The 17,743-nt window shown below is 45.2% G+C and overlaps 1 protein-coding gene across 2 annotated transcripts; it reads left to right on the top strand.

The window, feature by feature from the left end:
- The first annotated feature begins 9,324 nt into the window (after positions 1–9,324).
- On the top strand, positions 9,325–14,999 carry LOC122128297 (zinc finger X-linked protein ZXDB-like). Of its 2 annotated transcripts, none has more exons than XM_042702542.1 (2): positions 9,325–12,118; positions 13,802–14,999. In XM_042702542.1, the coding sequence occupies exon 1, from the start codon at positions 9,325–9,327 to the stop codon at positions 11,914–11,916; it is 2,592 nt and encodes an 863-aa protein (XP_042558476.1). In that variant the 3' UTR covers positions 11,917–12,118; positions 13,802–14,999. The 2 variants fall into 2 exon arrangements, with proteins under 2 accessions (XP_042558476.1, XP_042558475.1); XM_042702541.1 differs by having other exon boundaries at positions 9,325–12,377.
- Positions 15,000–17,743: the final 2,744 nt, after the last annotated feature.

Raw genomic sequence — 17,743 nt, 5'->3', positions numbered from 1 at the left:
AAAGTCATGAAAATCATAGCCGCTCTATTTTAATAACATGATGTAAAAAAGCATAAAGTGCAATAGCAAATCTAGTGAACTACTGAAGCAAGAAAGCACATATATGAGTCTCTAAATAGTTACACTGAAAAATAATTGCAATAGTGTACATCATGTATGGAGGAAACTCTATAGAAAAATTAAGTGAGCTTTAGTGAGCAGCGCCTGCAGAGAGGTAGGGATGGGCTGAACAGAAGTCAAGGTGCACAAAAGGGAAAGAGGAGACTTCTGGAGCCGAGGAGAACGATCAACACTTATTGGAGGCAAGAGCTGCCAAAGACAGGCTTTCTTATTGTCTTTAATTGAAGAAATGGGAACACAGGAATTGATACAAAGAATTCCCAAAAGAATTTACTGAAGCCTGTGAAGCCTTTCGTAATGTGTCATCCAGTTAGATTTTCATTCAAACGTAGTTACACATCAAAGTTCAAGATGTAATTTCTTCTTCCTTGTTTTTCCTAGGTTTTATTTTTTTGGTTGTTGTTGGTCTTGGGGCTTGAACTCAGGGCCTGGGCTCTGTCCCTGAGCTCTTTTGCTCAAGGCGAGTGCTCTACCACTTTGAGCCACAGCTCCATTTCTGGTTTTCTGGTGGTTACTTGCAGATAAGAGTCTCATGGACTTTCCTGCCTGGGCTGGCACTGAACCCCAATCCTCAGATCTCATCCTCCTGACTAGCTAAGATTACAGGCGGCAGCCACCAGTGCCTGGCTTCCTGTTTGATTCTTATTGTGTCTTTTACCACTCAGTCATCCTTTCAGAAGAATTTTTCACATTCTCTAAATGTGACTATTACCAGTGACAATCAGGTTTGAGGCCTGCTTTTCACATTCGTGTCTTGGAGCCTGTGTGATTCACAGCCGAACCATTCCTGTGTCACAAGTGTGGCATTTATGGAACCCTCTGGATAAACTGCTGCTGCTGAGAGAACAAAACCTCCATGAGCACTTAATCCAAAGGCCACTTCTGGCATGAGTGGAGGACCAATCACCATAACAGACTGACACTGTTCCATCAGGAAAATACCCAATCGTTTCCTGTCCACAGTTTTTCTCTTTCCCAGCACTTCATCATTCTGTAGGTTGCATTCAAAGTTCTCCTATCTTCTGACACCTTTGCAGAAGCAAAGTATTTTATTTTGGGGGTATGGCATGGGTAGGACAGTTGTTGGATAGAACCTTGTGAGTTCTTGTGGCCTGGACCTGGAGAATTTGGGAGAAGCTTAGGAAGAAAAGTAGGCCATGTGAGTCCACTGGATGCTAAAGCAGTAACCTTTCATCTGCAAACTTGCGATACATGATGGAAAGCCAGCTAAAGGAAAATGCCTTTCTTTTGAACAAGGTGAACAGGTATCTTGTAAACTTCCACTTGCACCAGGGCTTGCTCCTCAGCTGAGTGTGAGTCCATATGCCACCTCATAAGGAACCCAGAGGCAAAGTCCAATGCCAAGAGAGGCTGTGTGATCACTGCTCAGGGTCCTAGGGATCACCTCTCATGCACCCCTGAGGATGAAGTGAGGGTGAGAGTGAAATGCTCAGATGCTAAAGGTAAGTGTACACATGCTCTGGTGGTATCTATGGTACACAGGTCTCAAGGATGAAAAGTATTGGAAAGTAGTATGGATATGTCTGAGAAGTTAATCCAAACCCATAGCATGCAGATGGCTGATACTGTCCTCAGACATGGAAGACTGGACCTTGGGCGCAGTAAACATCTCCACAGAACAAATAATTGTGGCAGAGCTTTGCAGTCACTTGCTCTACTGGCAGACTGGTGAATTTTCCCACGGAAGGGTCAGATCATCAATCTGGCCCCAGAAGGATGCTCTTCCTCAGAGCAACTTCCACAGGAAGGGATTGCAGAGAGGAATAGCTTTGTGTGTGCTTGTTTGCGTGTGTGTATGTATGTGTGTGTGTGAGAGAGAGAGAGAGACAGAGACAGAGACAGAGAGACAGAGACAGAGAAAGAGACAGAGAAAGGGGAGGGAGGGAGTGTGTTGGTGTTAAGCCTGAACTAAGGGGGCCTGCATGCTGTCCCTGAGCTTCTTTTATCAAGGCTAGCACTCTACCACTTGAGCCATAGTTCCCCTTCTACCATTTAGGTGGTTAATTGCAGATATGACTCTCATAGTCTTCCCTGGCCAGACTGGTTGTATACCATGATCTTGAGATCTCAGCTTCCTGTGTAGCTAGTAATACAGGCATGAGCCAGCAGCTCCTAATGAAATGGCTCTCTGAAAACTCCTCTAAGCCGCTCAGAAGATGGCATGTTTTCAAATGAGAGGGAAGGGTCGCATGCACAACGTCTTAGCATAGCCACTCAAGCCCCATATACAGTTGCATGCTTGGTATTTATTATTGTGTTGGTTTTTATTTCCACTAAGAAAAATCATGGTAAGTCAGGAAAGCTCTGTATACATAAAATCTGCGAGGAAAAAGTGAATCTTAATCTAAGACAATCTAGGCTACCTAGAGCATTTAATTATTTTCTATGGTGGGGATGAAAAGTGCTGATTCTGGTTATTTGGGCCAAAGTTGATGACAGGATAGTCATCAAGTTTGCATAAAATGTAACAGAAACATGGAAGTGCTCCTGCCTCCTACTCTCCTTCATAGAGGGCCAGGGAGACACAACCGACTTCACCTCCAGGAGCTACCAAATCACATGGCTCTAGCTCTGCAGGGTCTAACAGAACAACAGAGAATATTGTGGAATTGGACACAGTGGGGAGGGAAGACACCATCTTGCGTATGAGTGGGTGCGTGTGTGTGTGTGTGTGTGTGTGTGTGTGTGTGTGTGTGTGTGTGTGTGTGTGTGTGTGTGTGTGGTGTATGTGTATGCTGATAACTGGGTCTTGAAATCAGGGTGAGGGCAGTCTTTCATACCTCTTTGCTGAAGGCTGACACTCTAGGAGTTGAGCCAAACCTCCCTTCAAGCTTTGTAATGGTGAATTGGGGATAAGTGTGTCATGTACATTTCTGCCCATGATGGCTTTGATATGTGATCTTCAGGTCTCAGGTTCTTGAGTATCTAGGATTATAGTACCCAACAAAACACAATTTTCTTGCTGTTCACATCACCTCTTTCATTCTTTTATATTTTTGTGCAGTTCCTGCAGTGCTCAGGTAGGGGAATATAATATGGGCCATGTGGATAAGTGCTTAGTCTCCTTTCCACCAGACGGGATGACACAATAGTACAGCCTTCCTCAGAAATTGCAGGTAGTAAGTGTGTATTTCCAGAAATCCTATTGTGGTCTTAAAAAATTTCGAACAAGTGAGAGAGGCTGGTGGAATTCTTAGTGGTGACAAAAGCCAAAGGACATGCCTAAGTGTCACTCCTCTTGCTGGTGAAAGAATTTCAGGTTTTTCCTGTGTGACTTACCACTGACAGTGTGCCAATTGAAGAGAGCTGGGCCAGGGAGCATGGGGAAGCAGCGTCTAAAGAAAAAACTTTCCCCAGTACATATGACGGTGCTTGTGCTCAAGGAGGTATCAGGAATAGGAAGGCAGGCTAGCCCTCTGGGTAAATAGAAGGCTGTGCGGTCGTTTGTCACCTGGGAGAATATGTTCTGGGTACTGGCAGGCACAGAAAAGAAAATGCAAGGTTTAGTAACTATTAACATCTTTTTCTTATAATGCACAGACATCTTATTATTTGAATTTGATTTTATGGGGCAGGAGACCTCTTTATGAAAGAACATTAAAATGTCCCTCATCTCAAAACAAATGATTATACAAATTCCTTAAGAATAGGTATTTTGACCCAGTAAAATGGCAGACCTACCTGTATAATTTTTTCTTATGTCAAATGTGTCCCCTTTGGACACTAGCCAAATGGCTCTCGAATATGCACTTTGTAAGTCTAGCAAAGAGTCTGCTCTCTTTTTCCTCACAAGACAGGGTCTGAAAACGGCATAGTTGTAAGAGCATCCAAGACTTCTCCATTCCTATCTTGGGCAGAGGCAACTATCAGTTAGAAGAGCATCATTTCAGGTATACATCAGTCATGAGGAGAACATTTTGTTACTCAAGCTTGTGATGGAAGAAGAAATCTTACCACACAGCAAGGCCCTCCCCTCAATGGCAGCAGGCAAAACTTAGATAGGACGAAAATACAGGTCTCAATTGGGTGCTGGTGGCTCATTCTGTAGTCCTATCTACTGGAGAGGTTGATATCTGGAGGACCACAACGCCTAGCCAGCCCAGGTAGCATAGTTCAGGAGACTCCACCTTCAAAATCCCCAGCAAAAGCCAACCACCTATTTTTGCTCAGATGGGTCAGAGCCAGCCACAAGGAAGGATGTTCAATAAAAGCTGAAAGCACTGAGTTCAGCCCAAAAACCTGAAACAAAGGAAATAATACAATTTAAAAGCAGGATGTACAGGTTTTCTGTTCTACGCTCGTAACAGCTCTTTTTGCCTGGGCCTGACTTTTGTCACAAACCTGGTTCTGCCTTGGGGAATCCTCTGCCCACCAAGAATCCTAAGCAGCCAACTACATCTCCTGAAATGGCCAGGACAATTGCTCTCACCAGTAGTCAGAGACAATCTTCCTGGTAAGAGTGGGGAAATTCATCCCGGGCTGGAAGGTTCCCCTCTGGTGAAACCAACTAAGAAGAGAAGGAACTGTCCTAAAGCTCCCAACTTAAATGATCTGAAGCCAGCTTTTAGTTATCCCCTCCTCCAGGTTCATGCTGCTGTCTGTACTCTTTAATAAAGAGGGAAACATTTAACCGTTTTTTCCTACAACAGAACTAAACTACCAAGTAGAGGGGCTAGATGCCCACTGACAGAGGTGTATTATGCACACTGACGGAGGAAGTGCCCATCCTATAATTTCTGCTTGTTGGAGCTGTGGATGAGAATATTCTGGGACTGTCTTATTCGTGGGCCCACAACTTGTGTCCGCGTGTAAGTGTGTAACCCTAACTTGGCCTGGTGATCAGCTCCTTGCTGCCCTCTTTCCTTTTTTTTTTTTTTTTTTTTGTATTTTGCACCTTGTTTTTTTCTCCCAGAGCTGAAGACTCTTGCACTTGCCGGGCAAGTGCTCTTCCACTGAGCTAAATCCCCAACCCCTCTTGTTGCCGTCTTGTCTTCCCAATCACTTGACTCCTACTGCCTTCTCTGGTGACTTTTGCCCCTGGCACCTCCACACCTGCTGCTTGTTTAATGTAGTCCTTAATACTACGCCCTTCTAACTCCAAGGGCCTCTTGACCCTTTGAACATGGCAATGTTAACTCTAGGCTTCCCAACGAAGCAGGAACCATCTACCCCATTCCTAACCTATACCTACCTAATTGTCACCAGCCCCATGCTGTCCACACCACCGTATTCTAGACAGCAATTCCTTGTTTGCTGTGTGACTATAGATCAGATGTTGTTCTTTAGATAGCCTCAGGTACTAGCAGACCTGTGGAAGTTCTCTGTCACCCAGTGGGTTCTTCACCAAAGAAGTGAGGAACGCAGTTTGGCGTAAAGGCTTCTATTCTAACTTTATCCTCTCTTGGCACTGTCCTCAATCTTCAGAAATGTCCTCCCAGAATTTTCTTACATATCCAGTAAGGCTAGGAAAGTAATGAAATGATAGGAAAGGAAAACAAAGGTTTGGGATTAGTTGCAGATGACAGGAATATGTACATAACATGTTGCATGATATTTGCAGGCCTCTGATTTGAATCAAGCAAAGACACTTAGCTACACTTTGGTTCACACCTATCATCCCAGCTAGTCACCAGTCAGAATTGGGATTCACAGTTCCAAGTTCAAAGCCAGACTGGACAAAAAGAAGATGAGATACCCTCTTCATAATAGCTGAGCATGAGGATACCGGCCTGTCATCCTTGCTGCTCAGGAAACTCCATAGGAGGCAGCCTGTCCCAGCTACTTCTGATGCAAGCACAAACCTTGTTCCTAAAATATCTAAAGCAGGGCAGAGTCTGGCAGCAGGCTCAAGTGGTACAGTGCCTGTCTAGGCAAGTGTAGGGCTGAGTTGGAACCTCCTGCACTATCAAAACAAAATAAGATAGAATAAAAGAGTTTCTACCTTTAAGTTGATCACCAATGGCTCAGTCCTATTATTCTAGCTATTGAGGAGGCTGAGATGTGAGAAATGCAGTAGGAAGCCAGCCTTTACAGGGAAGTCTGTGAGACACTTTCTTCCAATTGACCACCAAAAAGCCAGAAGTGGAAGTGTGGCTCAAGTGAGAGCAAGGTTTTCACTAAAGTGTCTGGATGTTAAGCTCTAGATGTTAAGGCTAAAGAATGATGGTGCCTGGGCCCTGTGGTTAAATCCTAGGACCAGTACTAAAAAAGACCAAGTTTGGACCTTGGTAGATTAAAGCAATAACATAAGTCAATTCCCTTGCCTTCAATTTCCAGAAATGAAAAAAAAAAAAAAAAAAAAAAGCTTGAGTGAAAACAGAGAAAGGACAGCACTAAGGCCCTGAGTTGAAGCTCAGGCACCAAAGGAACAAACAATAACACTAACAAAACAAAGAGAAAACCGATGATGGTGAGACACAAACATACAAAAATAATAAAAGGTATGCTTGGGCTGGGAGAGCACGCCCTCATGTGGTCTACCACCTGCATTACAAGTGCAAGGTCCTGTTTCCTGCCCCAGGAACTTTTTCTTTTCTTTCTATGACAGTGCAAAGAATATTTCTTTGCCCCACGATTTCACAGAAAATATTGTTAAAACAGATTTCGATTTCACAGAAAATACTGTTAAAACAGATTTCGTTAAAAGAAAAGCAATATGATGCTATGTGTGACTAAATCATGAGAACATTCATAAATAGGGCACAAAATAAAAATTCATATAACAGAGCAAGGGAAGAATGTGGTCACTATTATGGTTGTTAGATAAAATATGTAATGACCCAATTAAGCTGGAAAGCAATGATGGAAAATGGAACAAGAAATATATTAGAAGACTTAAACTTGACCATGCTTTCTATGGAAGAGAAACTCTACAGGTGTGAAAAGCAAAAACTTAAAGGCAGTTTAGATGCTGGCCATCCCTCGATTTAAAAAGAAATCAATAAATTCAGAGAAATGCTTCCTATAGGTGAATATGTGAGGAAGCAGGATTTGTCTGTGCTGCTGTGGGGACGAAAATTGGCACAACTACTGAAGAAAGCAAGTTGGGCTAGTCTGAGCAACATAGTGACATCCTGACTCTCTGCCCCTGCTTTTCCCTGTCCTTGCTGTTTCTACCTCCCTTGCTTTTTGCTCCCTATCTCTGTCTGTCTGTCTGTCTAACTGTCTCTGTCTTTGTCTCTCTGCCTCTGTCTCTGCCTCTCTATCTCTGTCTCTCTGTCTCTCTCTTTCTCTCTCTCACACACACACCTACACTGACATCATTTTGAAAATATCTATACCGTATGGACCATGATTTCATTCTCGGATGTATAATCTATAGAGGTTTTTACATCCATTCCGTGGACAAGGTACACGATTGTTCCTGATAATGCTCCAAAGCCAGAAACCATCTTAGTTTGCATTATCAAGTTAGTGTACAGTGGGATGGCACAGGAATGTCATTATCCTATAAGTCTATACCTATAGTCATATGCGGCTGGGATACCACTCGATAGTGGCATAGACAAAGAATTTACCCACTGCTACAGTGAGCAACAGGTAATTCTCAAATATAATACAGAGTGAAAGGAGCTAGTCATAAAGGAAGCATTTGGGTATGATAGTGTTTACTAAGTCTATAAAGGTGTGCTATTCAGGGAGGTGTACAAGCAAGGAGATGCTAGAAAGCAGAGCACCATTTCAGATATCACCAAATCCAGATAATGGCACATCCACAAGAGGGCATGAGGGTTGTGATTGGGAGGAACAGAATGGCTCTATTCTGGAAGGCTGGCAACATTTTATTTCAACTCATAGACCAAGGCCAACAGCTTGGTCCTGGTTTCGTTGGTGTTGGAGGCTCCCCTTTGTACCTCAGACCTGAACCCTGCTTCCTGCCAAGACTGAATCAAGAGAGAGAACGGAATAGAAATTTTGCTGAGGTTTGAATTCTTGTGGACGAAGAAAACTTGATTTTTCCGGCCAAGAGGCCTCCAAGTATCTACTATGCTCCAAGTATCAAATGTTAAGGTGGGATGGAGGTGGAGGTGGAGGGGAGACTGGTGGGTTATTCCAGTGACGAGACTTCCACGACCCAGTCATCCCGTAGAGTTTTCACTCACCAGACCCTTCACCCTATATTTAGGTCACTGGTCAGCTCACTGATGACAAACAGGTTGGAGGGCATCGTCATTCATTTGCCCACCAGGCATGATCACGGGCTGCATGCACGACAGCAAGACTTAACTGGAGAACAGCTAGCCGGTGGTTGTCAGGCTGCGTTTTACTCCAGGGAGCCAACTGCAGCGATTTAGGCCTTAAAGTAGACTCTTGGAAGTGCAGCTCGTGCCAGTCTAGAGACCTCCCTGAGTGGAGAAGCAACGGAAGGAATTCCTGCTTGCTCTGTGACACTGGGCCTGAACCTCATGTGCTATTGAACAGGAAACTTGTCATGGCGTAAGCGATGATGGTGGACGGCCAAAGTGTGCCCTCAGGCTGAGAAGTTGAGTCTGTAGGAGAATCCAGGCTCGGGTTGGCTGTTCCAGATTCCAAAATGAATAGCTTTCACCCTCCAGGCTTTGCACTTCCAGGCTGACAGGTGCTCACGTGATTGGGCCCCATCCCTTCCTCTGATGTCTAGACCAGGAGGACGAAATCGTATGCAGGTGGGCATTTTGCTCTGAGAGCTTGCTCAAGACCATTCTGGGTGCAGACATTTCCTCGCAGCCAGGCAGCCAGGCAGCCAGAGCTGAGCCGTGTTCAACAGAGAAGCAGCAGCACCAGGCAACAGGCTGGGGGCACCAGCAAGGCGGGCAGGAAAGTGTTAATTTCCTCTGTAGGCAGTGGGGTAGGGACTTGAGTCATCCCGGGTGCCAGATAGCCTAGGTGCTGCATTTCCAAGAGCCAAGGAGCTGTCATTTGCCCCCATTGGGTCTGATGCCCTTGGCGACTTCCTAATAGCAACAGGGGTCCTTATTTGTGTCCTGGGGGCTGTGCCCCCGGGCTCTCCATGCAGTTCCAGAGACCCAGTACCCGAATATTTAAATCACTATGGCGTTAAACACGTTTTAATATCTGATAGGGCCAGTTTCTGCGCATTGCACATTTTTTTTTCCTTTGAGGAACATGTTTGGGCCCGCGGCAGGGGGCGGGGTCGCGCCTCCGCCTCGGCTCTGGTTCCAGCAGAGCCTCAGCGACACAGAGATGGAAATCCCGAGGCTGCTGCTGGCTCGCCGGACGGCGCAGGGCGGCGGCGGCGGCGGCGGCGGCGGCGGCGGCCCCGCGGGCGGCAGCGGCGGGGTCCACCGAGGCCCCGACTCGCCGGCTTGTCAGGCCCCGGCGCGCCGCCTCCTCCTGCTCCGGGGGGCCCAAGATGGCGCGCCCGGGCCGCGGAGCGACGAGGCCCATAGGGCCTCGCGGGGCCCCGGCCCGAGCCCAAGCCCGAGCCCGCTGGCGCCCAGGCCGGATCTTGCGATCGGCGGCGGCGGCGGCGGCGGCGGCGGTGGCGGCGGCGGCGGCGGCGGCGGCGGCGGCGGCGGCGGCGACGACTTCTTCCTGTTGCTGCTCGACCCGGTGGGTGGCGACGTGGAAAGCGCGGGCGCGGAGCAGGCCGGAGGGCCGGTGCGGAGGGAGGAGGCCGAGGCGGGCCTGGGGCCCGAGCGGGGCGGGAGCGGCGCGCAGCCCGCCAGCCGCCCCGCGCTGGTCCCCCGCCGGCTGGCGGCAGTGGCGGCGGCCTCGGCGCCCGTGTCGGTGCCCGTGCCGGCGCCGGTGCCGGTGCCGGTGCCCGTGCCCGTGTCGGTGCCGGTGTCGGGTCCCGTGCCGGGCCTGAGCCCCGCGCCTGGCCCCGCGGCGGCCTTCGCGGGCACCATCACCATCCACAACCAGGACCTGCTGCTGCGCTTCGAGAATGGAGTCCTGACCCTGACCACGCCCCCGCTGCCCGCCTGGGAGCCCGGGGTCGCGCCTTTCCCGCAGCCGCAGCCCGGGGGTCCGGCCGCCCCGCCGCCGGCCGGCTTCCCGCAAGCTGCCGCCGCGCAGCTGGGAGACTGCCCCGAGTTGCCGCCCGACCTCCTGCTGGCGGAGCCGGCCGAGCCCGCGCCCGCGCCGGCGCCTGAGGAGGAGGCCGAGGGCCCGGCGGCGGCCGCCCAGAGCCCCCGCGGACCGCTGGTGCCCGGCCACCCGGGCGTGGTGCTGTACCTGTGCCCCGAGGCGCAGTGCGGGCAGACGTTCGCCAAGAAGCACCAGCTGAAGGTGCACCTGCTGACGCACAGCAGCAGCCAGGGCCAGCGGCCCTTCAAATGCCCCCTGGGCGGCTGCGGCTGGACCTTCACCACGTCCTACAAGCTCAAGAGGCACCTGCAGTCACACGACAAGCTGCGGCCCTTCGGCTGCCCCGCCGAGGGCTGTGGCAAGAGCTTCACCACCGTGTACAACCTCAAGGCACACATGAAGGGCCACGAGCAGGAGAACTCGTTCAAGTGCGAGGTGTGCGAGGAGAGCTTCCCCACGCAGGCCAAGCTCAGCACCCACCAGCGCAGCCACTTCGAGCCCGAGAGGCCCTACCAGTGTGCCTTCTCGGGCTGCAAGAAGACCTTCATTACCGTCAGCGCCCTGTTCTCCCACAACCGCGCCCATTTCAGGGAACAGGAACTCTTCGCCTGCTCCTTCCCGGGCTGCAGCAAGCAGTATGACAAGGCTTGCCGCCTCAAGATCCACCTGCGCAGCCACACGGGTGAGAGGCCCTTCCTCTGCGACTTCGACGGCTGCGGCTGGAACTTCACCAGCATGTCCAAGCTCCTGCGGCACAAGAGGAAGCACGAGGACGACCGCAGGTTCACCTGCCCCGTGGAGGGCTGCGGCAAGTCCTTTACCAGGGCCGAGCACCTCAAAGGCCACAGCATCACCCACCTGGGCACGAAGCCCTTCGTGTGCCCCGTGGAAGGCTGCTGTGCTAGGTTCTCTGCCCGGAGCAGCCTCTACATCCACTCCAAGAAGCACCTGCAGGATGTGGACACTTGGAAGAGCCGCTGCCCGGTGTCCACCTGTAACAAACTCTTCACCTCCAAGCACAGCATGAAGACCCACATGGCCAAGAGGCACAACCTGGGCCAGGATCTCTTGGCGCAGCTGGAGGCGGCCAATTCCCTCACGCCCAGCAGCGAACTGACCAGCCAGGGCCACAGTGATCTCAGTGGCCCCGAGATAGTGTCTCTCTTCTCCGACGTGCCTGGCGCTGGCTCTGCCGCTGTGCTGGACACGGCCTTGGTCAATTCGGGAATCCTGACCATCGATGTGGCTTCCGTGAGCTCCACTCTGGCGGGGAGCCTCCCCGCCAGCAGTCCGGATGCCCTGGGGCCCGCTGTGGATGCCCGCGCCCTGAGGCCCGCCAGCGACCTGCCCCAGAGTCTGGACACCTCGCTCTTCTTCGGAACCACGGCCTCTGGCTTTCAGCAGAGCCCCCTGGATCTGGATGATGTCTCCAGTGGCAGCGTGGGGCCCTTGGGCTCCCTGGGCTGTCTGGCCATGAAAAACGCAAGCGCAGAGCCCCAGGCTCTGACGCCCAGCAGCAAGTTGACCGTGGACACGGAAGCTCTCACTCCTTCCAGCACCCTCTGTGAAAACAGCGTCTCCGAACTCCTGACTCCAGCCAAAGCCGACTGGCATGTCCATCCTGACTCGGACTTCTTTGCACAGGAGGAAGACAGCCAGTTTGGCTTCTCCAACCCAACAGGAAACCATGGCTGTCACAAAGAAACAGATCTTATCACAGCGACGGGCAGCTCCTTTTTGGTATGAACCGACTCTGTTCCTTCTCCGCCACGCCATGCCACCGGGCTTGCTTTTATTACGCTCGAATTTGAGGGGCCTCTGGACTGAATGCTTCCGGCCGTGGGATCGTTTCTCACTGCTTTGAGAGACAGCCCCTCCCTCCCTGGACTGCAAGTGTGGAGATTTTCATTCTGATCTTGAGTGGAACTGACAAGTTCTGTGACCCTGAGTGAGTCACTTGACTTCTCTGAGCCTTAATGTCCTTATTTATAAGAGGAGGTGGTTTGATTGGGTTGCTCTATGGTCTTTTGAACTCATTAATTCCTTGGTAATATGCTACTTTCTTTCTAAACTTTTCCGACATCTTTCAATGATGATTTTATTTTTCTTTTTACAAACATGCGTTAAGTTAAATTATGTTATAGTGAATACGTTTTTATTTGGCTCTTGCACTCAACAATTATAAATTCATGAACCAGCTGAATATTGTAAGTGCTGTATATCTTTTACTATTATTTTGGAAGTATTACTAAATATTTTATTGGAAGTATTCCATATACATCTTTAAATGTTTTGTGGTCCTTTAAAAGCATATACTTCGTATCGTAGTTAACATTAACCATTATTCCTTATTATGAGTCAATATTCCAGCAGGTTTCAACCTTCCAATTGTCTAATAAATGCAATGTGTTTTAATATTTTTGTATTTATGATGTCAATTTGTCTTAAGTATGTTTTATATCTATATATAAACCCCTTCAGATTTTTGTATAATTTTGTTCATTGAAAAAGTAGGTCATTTTTCATGTAGCACTTGCCACAATGTAAATTTTGCTCATGTCATTCTTAAGGTGATGTTTACTTTTTGTGGATCCTGGGGCTTGAACATAGGGCCCAGGCAATGTCCCTGAGCTTTTTTACTCCACGCTAGTGCTCTACCACTTAAGCCACATATCTCTACTTTTGGCTTTTTGGTGGTTAATTGGAGATAAGCATCTCATGGACTTTCCTGGGTGGCTGACTTTGAACCACAGTGCTTGGATCTCAGTCTCCTGAGTAGCTAGGATTACATCCATGACTCACCTGTTCCCAGCCTTTCTTCACTATAGTAGTTTAATCAATGACTTGATCAATTAGGTATATGATTTTTGGCGTGAATGTTTCATGAATTATCTGTGTTCTTTTACTAGGTGGCTTATTTCAGGTTTTCTCTGTTTTTCATACTGTCAGCCATTTCTAATCATCACTGATTCTTGATTATTTTTGCTTCTGCTATGATGATTTTTTTCTGGGGTAATTACTAACAATTTGGGTGAATGCTGTTTTGGGCACTTATAAAATTTATTAGAAATAGTCAATGCCAAAATATGTACTTAAATTATCATAAATCTATTAAGAAATAAATAGCAAATAAAAAGTGTTGACTATTGTCACTTTGTATTCTTGACCTCTTTTGAGGCATGGAGCCTGTGTTGTAAATCTTCCATACAGGTATTTGACAAGAAACAGACCCAGGATGCACAATTTGTGTTCTGTACTGTATGGCAGGTTAGTCTCACAGGCCTCAATTTCAGTGGATGCACATAAATAGAAGTTTTAACATAGAAGTAAAACATACATTTGGGCTTAATTTGATGACTTAATAGCCTCATTTTATCCTTTCAAACCTTCATACTATATATAAGGGAGAAAATGAGATAATTCAGTCCTACCCATGTGCAGACAATAAAGGTTTTTGAGATTCAGGGTGAAACAGAGAAGGGAATCTCTTTTTTTGTTACACTGAAACATTTTCTCCCTAGAATTATAGGAAATGCCAGGAGTGGAAATGTTCCCCATATTTATTTATTTGCATACCTCTCTCTACATTTGGTCCATTTGTTAACATTATTCTCTCTGTTTTTGATGTCAGGTTTCTCTGTGACTGTGAAGCTGGCCTATGTTTTCCTGAGAATCTGGTAATGGGGCAGAGAATGATACTCCTTTCTGTGGTCTGGCATGCTCATTCTTTATAGTTTTCTAGAGTTGAAAGAAATGAAAGTTTGTAGCTGAATATTGTGTTAACTCTCTATCATGAGTATAGCATTTGTCATTTGTGAAGTATTTTCATAACTTGTGTTTTATTTGCTGTTCAGACCAACCCTGTGAAGTACTCTTGGCAAAGTCTGTGTTTCTTATTATAATCTAGCCAACTCAAACTCCAACTGGGTTGTGATTGACTGACAATTTTATGTATAGCTTCAAATGAGGAAGACAAACTCCTTTTACCTCTCCTGACCATGATTTTCATGATTTATTACTGTATTATAACTAGTTGCTGCTTTCACATTAGTCTGTTACCTTCTATTTACTTTGTCTCTAGTCCACTCCCTTGTATGTGCATTTTAGTCCTTGTCATCATGCCTTGGCTTTTTAAAAGTGTTTAATGGATAGCTCTCTTTTCCTGTCACTATTCCTTAGACATTCTCCTCATGGAACAATTTCTTCTGACACTAACATTTGCTGAGTGTACACTGCAGTTCTGTGTGTATAGTTAAGAAGTTATTTTTTGAGCTTAGATATGACTGTGTATATATGATTCAAATAATAAAGGAGATTATTTTCTATGCTGTTCAGATGAAAAGTGGTTTTTGGTTAATTCCATTTTAAAAAAGATTTTGCCAGGGAGTCCTTCTAATACTTTTTATTTGCTCTAAAGTACTAGCTCGATAGTATTTGCATGTAGATATCTGTGGATGACTGTTGTTATAGCACTTTTGAAGTGCACTAAAAATTTGCCACTATGAAATGTTTCTATATTGAGTGTGGTTGTATACACACATACCCTGCAGACTCATATATATTTAAAAGTTGTATTCATCCAGTGTACAACAAAAAGTAGAAATACATTTTAAAATTGGAGATGTGCTTCAAATTTCATTGTGTTTATCCATTCAACATTCTCTGCTCTTTGCTTTGGAAATATTTGTACTCTTAAAATATATTTCAAAAATGTTATTAATTAATGCCTCTTAAATAGAGCACTATTTTTGGTGTCTAGTAAATATGTATGTCAAGGATTGAAATGAATACACAGTCTTGAAAATCAAATAAATTTCTAAACATAAAGATTATTTAATGCTGTGGCTTCATTTTTAGTGGCTTAAACCAAATTCCTTTTAATAAAATAATAAAACATATTTTTCTGACTTATTCACTTTAGGACAAATACTTTCTCAGGTTTTTATTTTGTCAAAAATTTGGTCAACACATTGCCCCATTTGTTAGGAAATGAAAAAACTTGGAAAAATTTATATTAAGTGAAGTAAGCCAGGCCCAAAGAAACATAGGTCCCATGGTTTCCCTTATTTGCAATCTAGTATATGTATGAGTCAAGCAGAAAAGGTCAGATAATGTGATGTCAGGAAAATGAACCCTTAGATATGTATTTTAATGTTTTTTTCTTTCATGCATTTGTTTCTAACGCATTTATAAGATTATTGCTTTGTTGCTTTGTATGTCCCTCCCCCACAGTATAACCCCTGCTTTCACTATATTTGATGTCAGTATAACTTGTGGAGGAGATGGGGAAAAACAAGTCATTTAAGGATACAAGTGGACCTGTTGCAACAATGAGAAGTACAAGTTGTCATGTCGAAAACGAGCTTAACGACGTTGGTGGGGGGGGGAGGGAGGATTGGGTGGGGAGGGAGGATTGGGTGGGGGGGGGAGGCTGGGAAGGGATGTGAAGGGTAAACAAAGGAGGAGGCTGCAATGCTTGATAAGAAATGTACGCATTATCCTGCCCATGTAATTGTAACCCCTCTGTACAGTATGTTCACAAAAAAAAAAAAAAATTTGGTCAACAAAATTTGGTCAACAAATATGTTCAAACTATTATAACACTTTTTTCTAATAATAGTGGAGAATAGCTTTGTGCTTTTAAGGTAAAAATTTTAATTTCCTTTGGTGGTAGAATAAATTTGCTATCATGTATTTTATTTTTATTTTTGTGTCTGTACCTAGGAATAAACTGAAGGCCTAGATGCTGTCTGCTAGATTATTGCTCAAGCTAGTGCCCTACCACTTGATCCACAGCTCTACTCCTGGCTTTTTTCTTGTTAATTGGAGATAAAGAGTCTCATAGACTTTTCCTGCCTAGTCTGGGTTCAAACGCTGATCCTCAGATCTCAGCCCACTTGAGTAGCTAATATTACAGGGTGAGCCACCAGCATCCAGCTTGCATTCATTTTAAATAATGATAGAAGTTCTAATTTTATTCCCTTCTTTTCACTTCTTTTCAAGTGTTGGGTTTAAAAAAATCCTCATTTGAAAACTTGGTAACTTGATAGATTATGAAGAAGTCTATTTCTAAGGGCTAGATTGATCATGTTGGTTATGAGTTAAGAAGGCTCTGTGTTTGATCCTTAGCACTGCAGAAAAATATTGGCCATAAGGTTTTGCTTTATCCTTTGATTTAATTCATATAATAAAATGCCTGATTAGTAGCATAAAACATAGATAAATTATGTAATCTATTTAAGTTTCTGTCGAGTAGTGATTAGAAGGCAATTTGTAAGTTGCAGATTCCACTGCATTTATTACAAATTAACAAATGTTTACTAACAGACATTGTACAAAATTCAAGATAACATACTAAGGGTTATATGAGAAGAATAACATGAGACTTTAAACTTTAAGAAAATCACAGTTGATAGGAGATAGAAAATAAGTATAGTAAAGAATTTGAGAGCAAAAGCAGAAAAAAGTTAAATTTGGTATCAAAGTGATGGAATGATAAAAGATAAAATAATAGAGAGTTTATTGTGAACACAGAGGACAGCTAGTAAATGTTTTTTTGCTTGGGTTTTTTTTTGTCAGTGTGGGGCTTGGGCTCAGGCTAGCACTCTACCACTTTGAGCCACAGCTCTACTTTTGGTTTTCAGGTGGTTTATTGGAGATAAGTCTCACAGACTTTTCTGCCTGAGCTGGCTTTGAACTGCGATCATCAGATCTCAACCCAGGATTACAGGTGTGAGCTAACAGCACCCAGCCAGTAAATGTTTTAATAAAGGAATCGTTCCATGAAAATAAGAAATGCTAATACAATCAAGTTATCCAGTGTATAAAGATTAGAATTGGAAAAAAATATAAAAATTTTGTAGCAATTACGATGTGATATGATGAAGCATGAAGAAAGACTAGCATCAGTGGGATGGAAAGAGAATGCACATATAGAGATAATTTTTAACTGACTTCAAACATTTAAATATTGGAAGAAAGAATATTAATGCCTTTTATGGAAAAAATATATACAAAGAAATACCATCATTGAAAAGCTGAGAAATTAGGAAGAGTAACTCAGGTTTCCTTAAGAGTTATAACAATCATATTTTTACTAAATAGAATCGGAGAAGGAAGAGTTCTTTTGGGAATGAGTGTATAAAGTACATGTATGTAGTTAAATGATAATTTATTAAAACCATCCTTCATAAATGGCCAATAATGTGGTTTATTCACTTTCTAGATGACAGCTGCTACTTCCTCTTTCTTGGTTCCCTCATGCATTCTGAAAACTACCTACACAGTACTGATCTTCTTATTTCCTTTTGCTTTTTTCTTTTTTGTTATCTTTGGGGCCAAACCTGGGGCTTGAACTCAAGGCCTGGCTGTTGTCCTTAGCTGTTTTGCTCCAGGCTAGCCCTCTACCACTTGAGCCACAGCTCCACTTCTGACTTTTGGTGTTTAATTGGAGACAAGAGTCTCATGAACTTTTCTGCTAGGACTTGCTTCAAACCACAATCCTCAGATTTTAGCCTTCTGAGCAGCTAGGATTACAGGCATGCATGAGCTGTCAGCACCTGGCTTTATTATC

The sequence above is a fragment of the Dipodomys spectabilis genome, unplaced genomic scaffold (assembly GCF_019054845.1).
Source record: "Dipodomys spectabilis isolate Male_0828 unplaced genomic scaffold, ASM1905484v1 ptg000328l, whole genome shotgun sequence".
NCBI classification, from domain to species: domain Eukaryota; kingdom Metazoa; phylum Chordata; class Mammalia; order Rodentia; family Heteromyidae; genus Dipodomys; species Dipodomys spectabilis.
The sequence above is the reverse complement of the archived record's forward strand: the minus strand, read 5'-3'. Positions and strand labels throughout refer to the sequence as shown.

What these genes read in the sequence shown, in the direction of transcription:
- LOC122128297 (XM_042702542.1), top strand. Translation starts at nt 9,325, where the DNA reads ATGGAAATCCCGAGGCTGCTGCTGGCTCGCCGGACGGCGCAGGGCGGC.